We start from the raw sequence: 16,824 nt of genomic DNA on the forward strand, positions 1-16,824 counted from the left end.
AATTACATGTGTTAGTTTCGAATGCTAATTCTTGGTACCATTGGAAGCAGAATTTAATTTCACTCAAAATGATGTGCCACTTAACCCTCCTTCCCATTTGGAATTCTAAGGTTAACATCTACCCCTTCTAGGGGGTTGAACCTGTTTTTGACCTGTTTTTTAGATTCCTCATATTGTTTACTGGAAGGAAGATATTAAGAGTAGAAAGTTTTCAAATTGACACCCTGTATAAGTAACATTTTATTTTGAAATTTTCACTAGATGGTTAACGGAACCGAAACACGTGTTTCACTCTTCACTATTGAACATGCCTGAAGAATCTATTGAATAACGAAACACTTGTTGCGGTTTTGTAATCTATTTTGTGGAAATTTCGTGCAGAATAGTGTTACTAAAATGTGAAATTGAAATTTCACAAGATCAGTTCGAATACTTCTGTGGGTGAGATATTTTCCATACCTTATAATATTATCTCAAATTGACCACCTCCTGAAAAACATTTTGAATACACATGCTTTTCATACAGAATTTACTTTAAACGAGTATATATTGTGAGATATTTCAGAATTAACCAGCTGTATATCCGTAAGATGCATTCATTGAACTTGAATGATTTGAAGATTCAAAATATAACTAGTATAAATGGAAGTTTCCTTTTCGTTTAAGTTATCAAATACCTAATAATCAAATATCACTTCATTGTATTTCATTTATAAGTTTTATAGTTCATGCATTTGTCAGAATTTAAGTATTTTAGCCTAGTAATAAAATTCAAACATCAACTTTATCAACGTTATAAATCTGTGACGATGCAGATAAACTCATATTTTTCAAATGAGAATTTGGCAACACCGTTAATTTGGCCAACACATCAGTGTTTGTTTGGTGTTACAACAGGAAACGGGACCCGCAGTCGAACCGGTCTGTATGTTGATATTGAATGAAACGAAGGTTTCCTAAAGATTATTCGGTGGCTACTTAAAAATAATCCATTTACAATTATTATTTCTATTAGGAAGGAAATTATCGTATTTATGATACGAAAGCGTTACCGATAGTTAAGTGGCGTTATTTAGTTTTAGGTTAATCCATAGCAATGTTTTCGTTCAGTGAAATCGAAGAAAGACTCGTGAACTCTAAACAGGAGCATCTTCTGCAGCACTGGGGGAAACTTACATCAGAAGAACGTGAGTGCTTCCTTCAGCAGTTGAGCGCAATAGATTTTGAATATATGAATGAGATTTTTTGGAATGCTACAAATTTCCGTCATGAAACCCCCAAAAAACTTGATACCCGAATGTCTCCCATCCCTTCCGCAAGGTACGAAGTTGCAGACCGAGTATCTCGAGCAGTCCTCGCAGAATATAGAACTATAGGATTGAAAGAGATTTCGGAAGATCATGTTGCAGTAATTCTTCTAGCTGGCGGTCAAGGCACAAGACTGGGAGTTACCTACCCGAAAGGCATGTTTCCCATCGACATCCCTTCAGGAAAAACCCTCTTCCAACTACAAGCAGAACGGATAAGGAGGGTCATTGAACTTGCCGAAGAGGAGACCGGTAGGCAGGGCAAAATTTGCTGGTATATAATGACAAGTGCAGCTACTCATGAGAGCACAGCAAATTACCTTGAAAAACACGAATATTTCGGGATTCATAAGGAAGATGTCGTCCTTTTTCAACAAGCATCGTTGCCCTGTTTTACCTTCAGTGGAAAAATTATTTTGGAGAAAAAGGATTCTATTGCACTGGCGCCTGATGGGAATGGTGGAATTTACGAGGCTATGCAAAAACATAAAATTGTTGCCGATATGCAGAGAAGGGGAGTTAAGTATGTCCATGTGCACAGTGTGGATAATATCTTGGTGAAAGTTGCAGATCCAGAATTTATAGGGTTTGTATCTTATTTTAAATTTTTTATCAAAACCAAGTTTTATTAAAAAATGTTTGTTCCTAGAATAAATCCATAGAATTTACTTACAAACTTCTAACGAAATCTATCGATCCTTACCATAAATTGGTGAAATCCCAAAATTTTAGGCAGGATTGAAAAGAATAGAATTTCAATTGATAATCTTGATGTCTCAAAGAATGGAACTCAAAAGGTTTCAACCCATTTATATAAAGGTAATCTGGTAGGTAATTTCGTAAATACTTTTTACGTGGGGTTTTCTGGAAAAATTCTCCTTTGAAAAATACGGAACGGAATTAAAAAATATACCTATGAACGAAATCGAAAAATTTGGACATCCGATGAATATCAATTTTTGAGTCCGATTGAATTTAATGGACATGAATTTTCCCACAAAGGGACAAATGTTGTCCTGAAAAAAATTTAATGGATCTTGACTGTCCATCTTAAGGAACATAAACTAATGGTGAAAATTGCAGTAGTACCAGCGTTCTTATTTAATAAAATGTTTACCTGTACTTTGCATGAAGTAAATTTGAATACATTAAAAAAATTCCCCACCCACAAAATATTTCAATAAATTATGAATTGCTCTTCGAAAATTAGAATTTACGTGGTGGAGGTTGGTTTTCTGCCCGACAAAATATTTCAACAAATGGGTCTTTTTTAGTACCCTTGAATGAACACATTCATAGAAAAAATCCCCATCCACGAAAAATTTTAAGAAATTATGGATTTTCTCTTCGAAAGTTATTATGAGTCGGGTAGGTGTTGATTTTCTGCCTCACAAAATTCTCAACATACAAAAGATTCTAATAAATTATAGATTTCCTTTGGAAATTTGTACATTCCGAGTGAGGGTTGGTGTTCAGCTCGACAAATTCTAACGAATTTTTTATATAAGTAGGTACTTGGCAATATTTAAAATGATATTGATGGCGTTATTGTTATAATTGTTTCGAATCGCGTAAATTTCAGGACATTGACTAAATTCATTGCTGGTTACGAATTTTATCCCTACTTTATCAGGTCTCGCGCGTTGCTTTGATAAATCCATGGAACTTGTGACTATTTTCACACCTTCAATTTCATTTTTTTTAATCTCTAGCATCAAAACTAATCGAGTTATTAATATTACTAGAGTTTTTTTCCTAACACCCAACCGTTATTTTAACATCTCGACGCGTGTTACGATCATCTTCAAGAGGATCAAACTGATCCTCTTAAAGATGATCACTTGGTGATCGAAACACATATCGAGGTGTTAAAATAACGATTTGGTGTTAGGGAAAAACTCCAGTAATGTTCATTACTACACCAAAGGTTCAAAACAGTGCTTCACAAGTAATCGAGTTATGACGAAAATTGGTCCCTTAGATTTTCGACGACAAAAAAATGTGAAAACACCATAATTACCACCATTTGGAAATATTCCTTAATTCTTCACAGTTCACTTTATTTATGTAGGTACTTGTAAGATGCTCTAGAAGTTTGACCGATTGAAAGTGCTTAGTTTTGAAATAAATGAGCTCGAAGTGAATAGAGCGTTTTTTGTATTTTTGTGAAAATTGCTTTCATTCGAAATAACTTAATTTTTTTTAAAGATATGCGAGATATAGCTATGATGTGTACTTATCAATGCTCCAATCAATAGTTTTTGAAAAAAGACAATTTTTGTCTGAATCGCACTTGTCACTCCATGCTCAAATTTTTCAAACTGAACGTATTAAACCGGTCAAATTTCTAGAGCATATCAAGAATACTTTACAATATGTTTTCAAAATCTTTAAAAACGGTTCTATGATTTTCTGAACTGATTTTGATGAATGTTTTTTAATCTGGGTATATGGTGAGGAAATCTGTATGTGATTTTTATTTTCCTAGTCATAAAAACGGTCGAAATGAAGTGCTCCTTTGGCAGCAATCGATTATTTCAGATAATTATTTCGCCCGTGTCGGTTACCTATTATTTTTCTACACAAAAAATAATCTTTAGAGCTGTAAATATCTATAAACATATACTGGCATTAACTGCCTAACTTTCATAAGCAATATCATATAGAATTTTTACATAGGTATATATAATTTCTTCTAGCAAAATCGTAGCAAGTCTTACCACGTGATCCGTTCACGTGTACCGAGACGATTTCTGTCTCACTCCTAGAAGTGGGTGTTACTTTTTTCCTAGTAATTCACGAACATTTTATTTGTTTGATATTCTCTGAAAGTAGATAGTTAATAGGATATCAACTGTTGACTTTTTGCTGCGACATACCTACCACTTGTTTTGTCGAAGCAAAAAACTTTCAAGCAAACTGAGTGGATTTCGCTCTTGTTTCGAGTCTTTGGAAACCTTATCAAAGTAAGATGTGCCGAATGGTATGGAATCCATGATGAATTTATGAAGCGTCATAGATATTGTCATTCTCAAGGCTCTTTCAACTGAACCTACATCCGATTATACAGTGAGAATGCAATTCGCGACGGTTTCCTGAGCGACTTTTATTTTATGGTGTTCATAACGATCTTTTTGAACGGGTTTGAAGATATCCACATCCACAAAGTACAATAAAGTTGAAATACAATTCAACGATTTTGTACATCAACCATTTTTCAATACGATATTCTTATTGACTGACTTAGTGTAAAAAATGTCCTAGCTTTTAAGTCCTCTGAAGAGGTGAAATTAGGGTGAAAATATTTAAAAAACTCGTAACAGGAAAAATTTTCTTTGTACACCTACCAAACTGACATACGCTATTCCTGATGACCGTAGGTACTCATCAACAAAACAAAACTTTGTCACAGTTTTCCAGGCCGTCTGAAGGGGTGGAAATGGGGTGGAAACATAAGAAAAGAGTATCATCGAAAATTGCATGTCTAGGTATAGTTCAAGTAAACGATATAGTGCACCTTACCTTCCAGCAGTTCCGCTTTAATAAAATAGTTAGGGAGCTAACTAATTTTGTTATTCAATAATCATTTCTGATTATATATATATATATATATATATATATATATATATATATATATATATGCAGCTTGACTGCATTAACCTTTCTAGAGTATATATATATATATATATATATATATATATATATATATATATATATATATATATATATATATATATATATGTATATATATATATATATATATATATATATATATATATATATATATATATATATATAAAAATCTAGAAAGGTTAATGCAGTCAAGCTGCTGGAAAATAATTCCATGAAAATCAAAAAATAAATAGATAAGTACTCTTTGATCATTCCCATATTGATTTCAATTTAAGAGCCACCGGTATACAGCTGTTTCAGCCTATTGGGCATCGTCAGTACCGGGCAGGCGGTCCTCGATTGAAGACAAAATGAGAAAAAACCAAGAAAGTACTTGATAAAAATAGCTGCGTAAACGCAAGTGTCACACCAATAGGTGGTTCCACTTATTCAAAGTACTTGATAAAAATAGCTGCGTAAACGCAAGTGTCACACCAATAGGTGGTTCCACTTATGTTTCGCTTGCGTTTACGCAGCTATTTTTATCAAGTACTTTCTTGGTTTTTTCTCATTTTGTCTTCAATCGAGGACCGCCTGCCCGGTACTGACGATGCCCAATAGGCTGAAACAGCTGTATACCGGTGGCTCTTAAATTGAAATCAATATGGGAATGATCAAAGAGTACTTATCTATTTATTTTTTATATATATAAATATATATAAATTTATTTATTTATTACTAGCTCTATAACCTTCTTATCAAATTTTGGATAATTATTTTTACGTCTGATGCTTTGTTTCAATTTTCTCCAAATCAACTCGATGGGATTACACAAAAATAGAGGGGAAGTCTCAATATGGTGTGTCCATACTTTTCAGCAATACTCTCAAGGGCATACAATTTTTCAAATGTTTTTGTCTGTTAAACTTCAAGTACTTAGTTGGTTTTTGGTATAGTTATCTTCAAAATACAAATTGTTATCTTCTAAAAAACTATGTATTTCATCTTTCCTCGAATATTTATTCGGTGCTTTTATGAGCTATCGCGAATGATAGGAAGCTTGTCAAGAACTATTACCCTATTCGCATCCCAATTTGGGATCAATGTGTTTTCAAACCATTCCTCAAAAATATTAGCTTCCATGTTCTTATGATAGTCAACATTGCAGTCCTCAAGTTTTTTTCCAAATAATTTCAAAGAATTCGGAACCCATCATTTACTTCCTTCGCAATTCACAATAATTAGTCGCGATCCTTTGTTTGCAGGCATGTTAGGCGTACACATTATCGAACCATCAGTCCACCCTTTCGTAACTGTGTTACTGTGCCTTTCTACTTCTCAATTTTTATATAAAAAAATGTGGGAATCTTCCAAAGCCAAAACCTTTCTTTCTCGAAAATTATTCCCTTATTATTTTTAATTCTTCTAATTTTCAATCGAAACCAGAATATATTCGGAACCTACTGAAAATGAAAAGGAAATACCACTAGTGAATAGTATAAAATTGTTTATAATCAATTGATAGCGTTAAATATTTCATTGATAGTGTAAAATTTTGTATAAAAAGTACTTTCAATCAAATAAATTCCATCAATTAATTACATCACACAATTTATATAATATTTCCAGTTCCACCTCCTCAGATCTAAGAAACTTCAACACGGTGTTTTTTGTTGAATTGGTCAACAGGAGTATCTTAATTTTGTAAAGCTATCAGCAAACTCAAAGGCCAAAAAAACCAATACCAAGAAATAACGCCGCTACGAATTATTCCACGTGGACTGAAGAATTGGCGGTTCGAACTGGATAATTTTTACTAAAGTTTTATGATTGGCTGAAGAGTCATGAAATTGAATTTGAAGTCATGTTACGGTGACCAATAGAATGTAGCGATGAGTACCGCCGTTGTGTCGTCAATGTTCAGTTCAGGAACTGATCGCGATTTGAGTGTTGAAATTCGATATTGGTGACGTTATAACTACTTAAAATTTCTGTTATTTGTTTAAAATGTGGCGTCCTTGGACAAGTACTAATAGTATTAACGAGTGTGATAACAACGCAGACTTTTTTCTGCGCTGGTTAACAATGCGAAAAAGAGATACCAGTGATTTAGATTCGGATGTATTTGAATATTGAAACACAGAGAGCATGTTTCAATGTATATAAGAATCTACATATCAAGTTTGATTTCGAGGAAAAAAAACTATTACAGGAAACATCACATTTGACCGAAATTCCTTTCTTAACTGTACGTAAAATAGTCAAAAACAAACCTTATGAACGCAGGACGCCATGACCTTTAAATTTTCATCTAATAAAATCATTAAAAAAACAATAAACGACTGTTACAAAAGCAATGAGATTCCTACAATTGAAATCATAAGGAAGAAATTGAATACTTCCGGCCATAACGTGAGCTGCTGTGACAAAACTCTTCAGAATTGGATAAAGAAAGTAGGATTTAGATTTAAAATAATAAACAAACGTCAAACAGGGAAAGCAGAAGAATGTTGGAATTGCGTGACAAATACTTAGAACAAATAACTGAATATAGACAAGAACAACGGAAAATTTTCTATCAGGACGAAACTTGGTATGCCACTCACGACACAGTTACGAAAGGGTGGACTGATGGTTCGATAATGTGTACGCCTAACATGCCTGCAAACAAAGGATCGCGACTAATTATTATGCATTGCGAAGGAAGTAAATGATGGGTTCCGAATTCTTTGAAATTATTTGGAAAAAACTTGAGGACTGCAATGTTGACTATCATAAGAACATGGAAGCTAATATTTTTGAGGAATGGTTTGAAAACACATTGATCCCAAATTGGGATGCGAATAGTGTAATAGTTCTTGACAAGCTTCCTATCATTCGCGATAGCTCATAAAAGCATCGAATAAACGTTCGAGGAAAGATGAAATACATAGTTTTTTAGAAGATAACAATTTGTATTTTGAAGATAACTATACCAAAAACCAACTAAGTACTTGAAGTTTAACAGACAAAAACATTTGAAAAATTGTATGCCCTTGAGAGTATTGCTGAATAGTATGGACACACCATATTAAGACTTCCCCTCTATTTTTGTGTAATCCCATCGAGTTGATTTGGAGAAAAAGAAGTTAATGATTCTTTACCTTTTCTTGACATGAAAGTCGTCAGGTTTCAAGGAAACATTCTTAAGACTACGTGGTACAGAAAAACTATATGTAGCAATAGGTTCATTAGTTATTTTTCACAGCATCCTTCAAGGATGAAAACCAACTTAATTTTATCTCTTAAAGAAAGAGTCACCAGATTGTCCCATCCGGATTTTGTCAAAAATGATTTAAAAAGTATTCTAATGGAAAATTCGTATCCTCCTAAACTTTTGAATAAATATTTATTCAACTTACCCAAATTCAATCTCAATTCAAGTTATCCAAATTTATCTACCCTAACCTCACGTAGTATTAGGTATGAAATTTCTGAAACAGGTAATCCTTCTTCTAATGAGAATAATCAAATTATATATAATTATTCTATAAGATATATTCCAAATTTAACCCCTAAATTACTTAATATATTTCGTGTCATAAAAAGTATTACAATTTCTACCAAGATTTATAAAACAATTTCAACCCCATATTCTAAAATCAAAACCCCTCTCAGCAACAAAGAAAAATCTAATGTTATATATAGTATTCCATGTTCTTCTTGTAATTCAATTTACATTGGTGAAACCAGTCGTAATCTATCTGGGAGAATCACTTCACATGAAAGTGACTGCAGACTAAACAAACGTTCCTGTGGACTAGCTGAACGTGTTATCTCTTCAGATCATGTTATGGATTATCAAAATACTAAAATTTTAACAGTTGAAAATAATAAATTCAAAAGGCTTTTTCTAGAAATGGTTCACATAAGTAAACATAATAATAATTTAAACAAAAAATCAGAAATACAAAATTTAAGTCAAATTTACAATTATATTTTAACTTTTGATAAATAAAATTGAACAAATAATTTCAATATCATATTACTAATAATTTTTCACTCACTATATGTGTTAATATTATAATAATCACATTTTCTCTGGTGCTGTAACAAAATTTTCAACGTCAAATTTTGCATTTGACTTTTCGTTTTATGTTTGGATTTATATGCCTTTTTTATATTTTATACTAACTTTGGTGAGTTTTTGTAACATATCTATTGCTGTATAATGTTCACATGATCTTTATTTTGTAGATATTCTTGATAAAGGAAAAAAATATACTTTCCGAAAGCTTGAATAACAAAAAATAGTATTTCCATAGCCCGCAGATATTGACTGAAATACCCAAATCAAAAATAATTTATAGTTATATAATAACCAGTCAACTAAATTTGATCTTTCAATATATATATATATATATATATATATATATATATATATATATATATATATATAATCAGAAATGATTATTGAATAACGCAATTTGTTAGCTCCCTAATTATTTTATTAAAGCGGAACTGCTGGAAGGTAGGATGCACTATATCGTTTACTTGAACTATACCTACACATGCAATTTTCGATGATACTCTTTTTTTATATTTTCACCCCATTTCCACCCCTTCAGACGGCCTGGAAAACTGTGAAAAAGTTTTGTCACATCAGGAATAGTGTATGTCAGTTTGGTAGGTGTACAAAGAAAATTTTTCCTGTTACGAGTTTTTTAAATATTTTCACCCTAATTTCACCTCTTCAGAGGACTTAAAAGCTAGGACGTTTTTTTCACTAAGTTAGTCAATAAGAATATCATATTGAAAAATGGTTGATGTACAAAATCGTTAAATTGTATTTCAACTTTATTTCTCTGTGTACTTTGTGGATGTGGATATCTTCAAACCCGTTCAAAAAGATCGTTATGAACACCATAAAATAAAAGTCGCTCAGGAAACCGTCGCGAATTGCATTCTCACTGTATAATCGGATGTAGGTTCAGTTGGAAGAGCCTTGAGAATGCCAATATCTATGACGCTTCATAAATTTATCATGGATTCCATACAATTCGGCACATCTTACTTTGATAAGGTATCCAAAGGTTATATATATATACAATAAAAAATATATAATGAATATTTCGTTATAGGTGGGTGGGAAAGTAGGGATTCAAATAACAGACTACTTCAGAATACTACTTACTCACATTTATATACAATCGTTCACTTCAAAAACACTTCACTAATTTTCTTCAAAAGCTTCTGACAATTCCTTTTCCATATTTACTGTTTCACTATCACTGTCCTCATTTAAATAGAAACTGAATATATTTCCACCATTAATATGGAAGTGTCAAATTTCCATATAGTCTGTTTCAACTAAAATTACTTTTTTAATCATTTTCTGCCAGTCTTCTTCGGTAATATTAAATACTTCTTCTTTAACTAGCTCTAATACCTTCTTATCTAATTTTGGAAAAATATTTTTACGCCTGATGATCTGTTTCAATTTTCCGCAAATCAACTCGATGGTATTAAAAACACAAAAATAGGGGGAATCTCAGTATGGTATATTCATACTTTTCAGCAATACTTTCAAGGCATACACTTTTTCAAATATTTCAGTCTGTAAAACTTCAAGTAGTTGGTTTTTGGTATAGTTATCTTCAAAATACAAATTTTTATCCATTAAAAAACTATGAATTTCATTTTTCCTCGAATATTTATTCGGTACTTTTATGAGCTGTCGTGAATGTTAGGACGCTTGTCAAGAACTATTACACTATTCGCATCCAAATTTGGGATCAATGTGTTTTCAAACCATTCCTCAAAAATATTAGCTTCCATGTTCTTATGATAGTCAACATTGCAATCCTCAACACCAAACCGTTATTTTAACTCTTCGACATGTGTTTCGATCACCAAGTGATCATCTTAAAGAGGAAGATCAAACAGCTTGATTTTCCCCTTGAGGATGATCGCTGGTGATCGAAACACGTGTCAAGGTGTTGAAATAACGGTTTGGTGTTTGGAAAAGGCTCCAGTAATATTCATTACTACACCAAAGGTGTATCACAGTGCATCACAAGGGTATTATTTATTGAAGCCAATATTTCTAATGAAAAACAATTGAGAACCTATTTCGGTTCAACCGTTAATGAACTTGGATCAGAAATTTGAAACTAAACCCCTGTGTATTTTTTATAATATTTCATAGAATATTGAATTCTCTTTTCAACGTTTTAAAATAAATGACCCGCAATTTTGAAATGGAATTTCAAAAATGGCACCGTACGGGCCATTTTCCCCAACATCAGAATAGTGGCACTATTCTGATTCTATTTAAAAAAATATTACCAAACTTGATGTTGTGCGAAACAAATGACATTCGCTTAATTTTTGAACAAAAATTTAAGAACTGACATTTTTCACCAATTCACATACTTTTCTCAGTGTTTCCAATGGTAGTTTTTACTTCATGAATTTCATAATAGGAGTATTGATATGAAGTGGCATTTTTAGAACTTTAACATAAATTTTCACCTCTCGTACTGAAAATAAATATTAAACATATCATGCAGTTCATTTCTCTGTGCTAGTGAAAAAGTGTATTTTTTTCTCCAATAACTACTTTATGATAATATAAAGTAGGAGGCTTCGAAACTTTCACTTTTTCTCTGGCACAAAAAACATAACCGCATCGTTTTTTAAACATTTTTGTTGTACACTGTAATGTTCAAAAAATAAGATTCTCCATATATAACGTCAAACTTTTCAAAAACAACCACTGATATTCTCCATATGAAAAGAGATTATCCTAGTTCCCCAGAATAGGAAAATTTTGCCCAATTTAACCGACCTTGTAGGTCTTACCTTTTCTGAGGTAGACAGAGTGGGATTAGTTAATAAAACTCACATTAAGGCATACCAAATAGACATAAAAGGCAACATTTCTGTTCCGTGTACTTTATGTGTACCTCCATAGCCACTTAATAAGTCAAGTCACAGCCTTTTCTACTTAAATATATCATTATAGAATCATATTGATTTGAAATTGGAGTAGATTCGGCCTTGAAGGTCATAACTTAGCTCTTGATCCTTTCACATAGACACGTCTGCACTATCTTGTTTAAATGTTTTATTCTATTATTCTCATTGGTTTTCAATATATGGAAATCAATTCCCAAATCATTAAATATAGCATTGAGAACAGCAGATACCAATGTTGAACTTTCTGTACAGGTATTGTGTGAAAAAAGAAGCAGACTGTGGCGTCAAAGTCATTCCCAAAAGAATCCCCAACGAGCCTGTAGGAGTAGTGTGTGAAGTTGATGGAGTCTTTCAAGTAGTAGAATATAGCGAAATAAGTGAAGTGACTGCTAGTCAACGAAACAGATTAGGAGAATTGGTTTTTAATGCCGGAAACATATGCAATCACCTTTTCACAACCGATTTCCTTGAGAATATGTCAGAGGTTAATGCTGATGAACTTGATTTGCACGTTGCGCAAAAAAAAATCCCTTCATCGGAGATAATTTGGAAATCATTCGGCCAACAGATCCTAACGGTATCAAAATAGAAAAATTCATTTTCGATGCTTTTAAATTCTCCTTAAATTTCGTAGTATGGGAAGTGCCGAGATGTACAGATTTTAGTCCGTTAAAAAACTGTGATAATACTTCTAGAGACTGTCCTGCTACTTGCAGGAGAGACCTACTCAAACTACATAAGAGATACGTTCAAAGAGCTGGAGGCGTAGTTGTGTGTGACGAACTGGAAATTTCACCGCTGTTATCATATGCAGGTGAAAATTTAGAAGAAATAGTTCGTGGAAAACAATTCTTTTCCAAGACCCTATTAGTTTCCAAATCCGAACAATCAAACAATGAGTCTTGAGTTTATGGCATTCCATTATAAATACCAATTAGGCCAGTTCAGATTTCAGTATAAAAAATAGGCATTGAATGAATTTTTTGCAAACCGTAGAAGCAATCATGATCATTCAGTAAATTTGCAAATATATAAAAAGGTATTAGTATCAGGAAAATATATGAAGTTAATATTTCTAGCAATGTATTGTCTCTGAGGTGAAATTTTTCTATTTACTCTATTTGTGGTTTTTTTTTTTCAAAATACATTTCTAAAAAATTACAAATGACTTTTACTATATTGTTATTAGATTTTTTCATTCACAACAGCATTTACAATAATTTGCTACCTCGCTTTCGAAATGGAAATGAAAGGGAATCGAAAAACAATTGTTCAATTATTTGAACTCACAAAAAATAGAGGATTTGCAAATCGGGATGGAAACTTGTAGTGGTGGTATACTTATGGACGGCAATCATGTCAGTTTTATTTCTGCGCCCAGATTACCACCACCGATAATGATTTGTTAAAACTGGTTCATTAGACAACACCCCGTAAATTTTTCAAAAATACTCGAATTATTGAATTTTGGAGATTCTGAAATTTTTGATGACATTGAAGAGAACGAAATGATTCCCATATTAGTGTTTTTTTTCGGGAGAATTTCACCATAGCACAATAAATTATTTTTTACTCATATTGCACAATTTTCAGAATACAACAATTTATCTTTATTATTTAATCCACATTTGAATTTTGAAGTATTTTATTTCTTTCCATTCCAGAAAAATATCTAGGTAAATCATAAGTGTTATCTCAGAATGGAAATGGAAGTTATGGTGTACTTAATTTTGTGAATTCCATTTTACAGCTCTCATAGATGGAAACGTTATTGAATAATTTATGAGTGATAGTTTATAATATGGCTTCAATCAGTCACTGAAGTATAGCAAAAGAATGCCGTTGTGAAATTTTCCTGTATTTTTCGAATGAAAAAACATCTATGTTTGTCCCGTCGACGATGTCAGCTAAGTAGATCTCCATGGAAGAGCAGGAAAGTCTGAAACAGAATACAAAATTATCTTATAATTATGGCCAGAAAGTAAATGTAAGACTTCAAAGTGATTCGGTTAAATGAAGTTCATCTGTGTAACTAAAATCGTAAATCTCAAAATTGGCATTTTAATACTGAATTTTTTGTGTTTATATTTTTTTTGCGTTCGTGTATAATAATTTAAGATAAAAAATTGTCTATAGAAGGTCTCGCAATTTCATCAAATAATCAATGTGTATTATTGAATCCAATTTACTTTTTGCATATGAGGTTGCAAAGTTGCAAATACAATCGACCCGAGTTGGAACCAAAATTGAAAAGTTTTGTAATCATTTTGCAACTTATTTCAACTGAAAATGTTAGCATTGAGAAAACAAAAAATCGATAATGCGTCGCAAATGTATGAGTATTTCAAACTGTTTTGCCATACATCTGTCTCATCTGCAGAACTTTTAACCCTTATATGGTTGTAAATTCATGGTATAATGTGAAACATTATTACTAGTGATATTAATCGTTTGTTTTTTTTTGCAATTTTCAATGTGGAAATGGAACAATAAAATATATTTTTGTAACATATCTCAATAAAGCTTTAATTTATTATTTTGAAAACAATTTATCATTTCCTTTTTTCAATCAGTAAATCCTTTGTTGAATGAAAATACCTTAGAAAGCATGTGGAAAAATGACTCCACATTTTCTATATCCAGCGTAAAGTTTCTATTCTCCATATGCATAACTTTGAAATTTATCTATCCAAAGAGACGAAGATATCGAAGATTGAAGAAAACACTTGAATCTCAATAATTTGATTGCATGTGGATTAGGATAACATCACATGAAATCACTAGTTGCCTAACCTACACTGGTTGACCTCCAAGCGATACACAATGTAGGGCACTATCTTCTTAATTTGCAAACACTGTCGATTTTTTACAAATCAGATAGCTAGATAAACCTCATAACCTCATAATTTAGCTTCACAGGCAAAAAATAGAATAGGTACTACAAAATAATAAATAGATAAATGTTAAATCTGAAAACTATCACAGTCTTTAATATCAACTAATCTTACTAATACAGGTATGTACATATGCACATAAGCATACTAATTACACACAATGTACAAAATACTTGAAAAAACTGATTCTGAAGACATGTAATGAAAAAATAAGGTTCGATATCACGAAGCTGATCCATAAAACGATTTTTGAAAATATTTCTGGTGACCTTCTTTAACCAGAATTGGCAAATGATAATAAAATTTGATGCATAATGCCGTTTTTCAAAACGGAATTCCCTCATACATCGTTCTATAAAACTCACTGACAACCGCAAATCCAAGGAACTTTACGAACTCAAAGCCACCAAAACAACTATCCCATCTCGCAAATACAAAGACCCATCCAACGACAGCAAACACAAACCACACCCCACGAGTTACCCGAGGAACAGACCAACCAGACAAAAGCTTTTCTTCCTTACATCCATGGAGTTATTGACAAAGTGAGTTGAATTCTGAAGAAACATCACGTAAAGACAGTATTCACAGCTAACAACCAAATTTTCACTCTTTTGAGAATACCCAAAGACACGATACACAATGAAGCACATGGCATATATTAAACATCATGTTCCAACTGTCCCAGAACTTACATCGGCCAGATTTTTCGACAGAGTCTATGAACATGAACTAGCTGTTCAAAAATCAAACCCAGCATCATCTCTCTCCAAACACCACCAGTAAACAGGCCACAATAGTATATTGTGTAACAAGTGCGTGAAATCGACTTTTTTACACAAGCGTGGAATTTGCGACACGAGCCCTCAGGCGAGTGTCGCAAACAACGCGAGTATAAAAAAGTCTTCACGCACATGTTGCACACTATACTTTTTCTACGACCATACAGAGAAAATTAAGCACCATTAGTTTAAAGAGCTTTATTGAATTTCAGAATAATTAGTAAGTACCTATATTATAAAATTAACAATTAATTCTTATACTGAGATTATTATTTTTGGTTTTCATTCTGATGTGGAATAATAATGATTATTAATAGTAATATTGGAACCTGTGACCATTCCAAAACTTACACCTGCAGCATTTGATTTTTCTATTAGTGTGTTTCTTGACTTGGAAGTTGAGATGATAGAAGTAGTGGCGATAGGGGCTGAGGAAATTTGATTTTGAGGCGATAAAATTTTATTTGCCACATCAATTTTCTGAGTAATTGAGTTTTCTATATAATGCTCTGCCACTGCAGAGGATTTCCAACCTCCATGTTTTTTTAAGGTAAGCAAATCGCCTACTAATAACGTGGCGGATGACCGCCTGAAACAGTGGCCTGTATATTGTTCTTCTACTAATAACTTCTACTAATAACGTGGCGGATGACCGCCTAAAACAGAGGCCTGTATATTGTTCAACATGAGGTAAATTTAGGTATTTTGCGATTACCGAAGGAACTTTACCAATTTTATTTATACCAACGATCTGCCGGTACATTTTCCACCTTGATAATTAATAAATAATTTTTTTTCTGCGTATTTTTGCGTACGGATTGCCGTATATTTTCGGTATAATTCAAGATGTTCCGTGATGGTAAATTTTCTTGAGATTTTGGTTTTTGTATCATGGACGTTTACTATGAGTATTGTACCTAAATCTTCAATATCATCTAATTTCAGTTTATACAGTTCATCTCTTCTAAGAGCTCTAGCAAGTCCAAATATTAGTATAACCTAAAAGAAAAAGAAATTACAATATAGAAATGAAAAAAAGATTATGGCTGTCAGAAATCGAACCCAGGTCCTTGGGCGCGCGAGGCCGACGCACTACCGCTGAACCATTCGTATTTACAAATATATGTGTGAAAACGCGATTCTCAACGCCCAATTTAAAATAATTTAGAAGATCATAGTTAGATATCACATAAACATAGTTTTATAGTCTATTTCAAAAGAGTGTAGAGTAATAAAATCTCATTAAGTATTCAAAAGCGCTACAGGGTG

The 16,824-nt window shown here is 32.4% G+C and overlaps 2 protein-coding genes and 1 long non-coding RNA gene across 4 annotated transcripts in view; 2 read left to right on the forward strand and 1 right to left on the reverse strand.

Annotated features, from left to right (window-relative positions):
- LOC111512304 (melanization protease 1) overlaps nucleotides 1-16,824 on the forward strand; it is an 85,976-nt gene that overhangs the window by 37,598 nt on the left and 31,554 nt on the right. The window lies entirely within an intron of this gene.
- Nucleotides 869-14,415, forward strand: LOC111512301 (UDP-N-acetylhexosamine pyrophosphorylase). Its single transcript, XM_023168409.2, is given in 3 exon segments — nucleotides 869-1,893; nucleotides 12,132-12,403; nucleotides 12,406-14,415. Coding segments are annotated over 3 exon segments (1,449 nt in total). The 5' UTR covers nucleotides 869-1,096; the 3' UTR covers nucleotides 12,786-14,415.
- The window catches only part of LOC141484985 (uncharacterized), a 28,758-nt gene continuing 24,806 nt past the window's right edge, over nucleotides 12,873-16,824 (reverse strand). Inside the window, exon 2 of the long non-coding RNA XR_012466926.1 lies at nucleotides 12,873-13,818. This is a non-coding gene — a long non-coding RNA (uncharacterized lncRNA). The remainder of the gene's footprint in view (nucleotides 13,819-16,824) is intronic.

Source organism: Leptinotarsa decemlineata, unplaced genomic scaffold (genome assembly GCF_025532065.1).
Source record: "Leptinotarsa decemlineata unplaced genomic scaffold, Ldec_3_MD MMD2_tig00026299_RagTag_RagTag, whole genome shotgun sequence".
In the NCBI taxonomy this organism is placed as follows: Eukaryota; Metazoa; Arthropoda; class Insecta; order Coleoptera; family Chrysomelidae; genus Leptinotarsa; species Leptinotarsa decemlineata.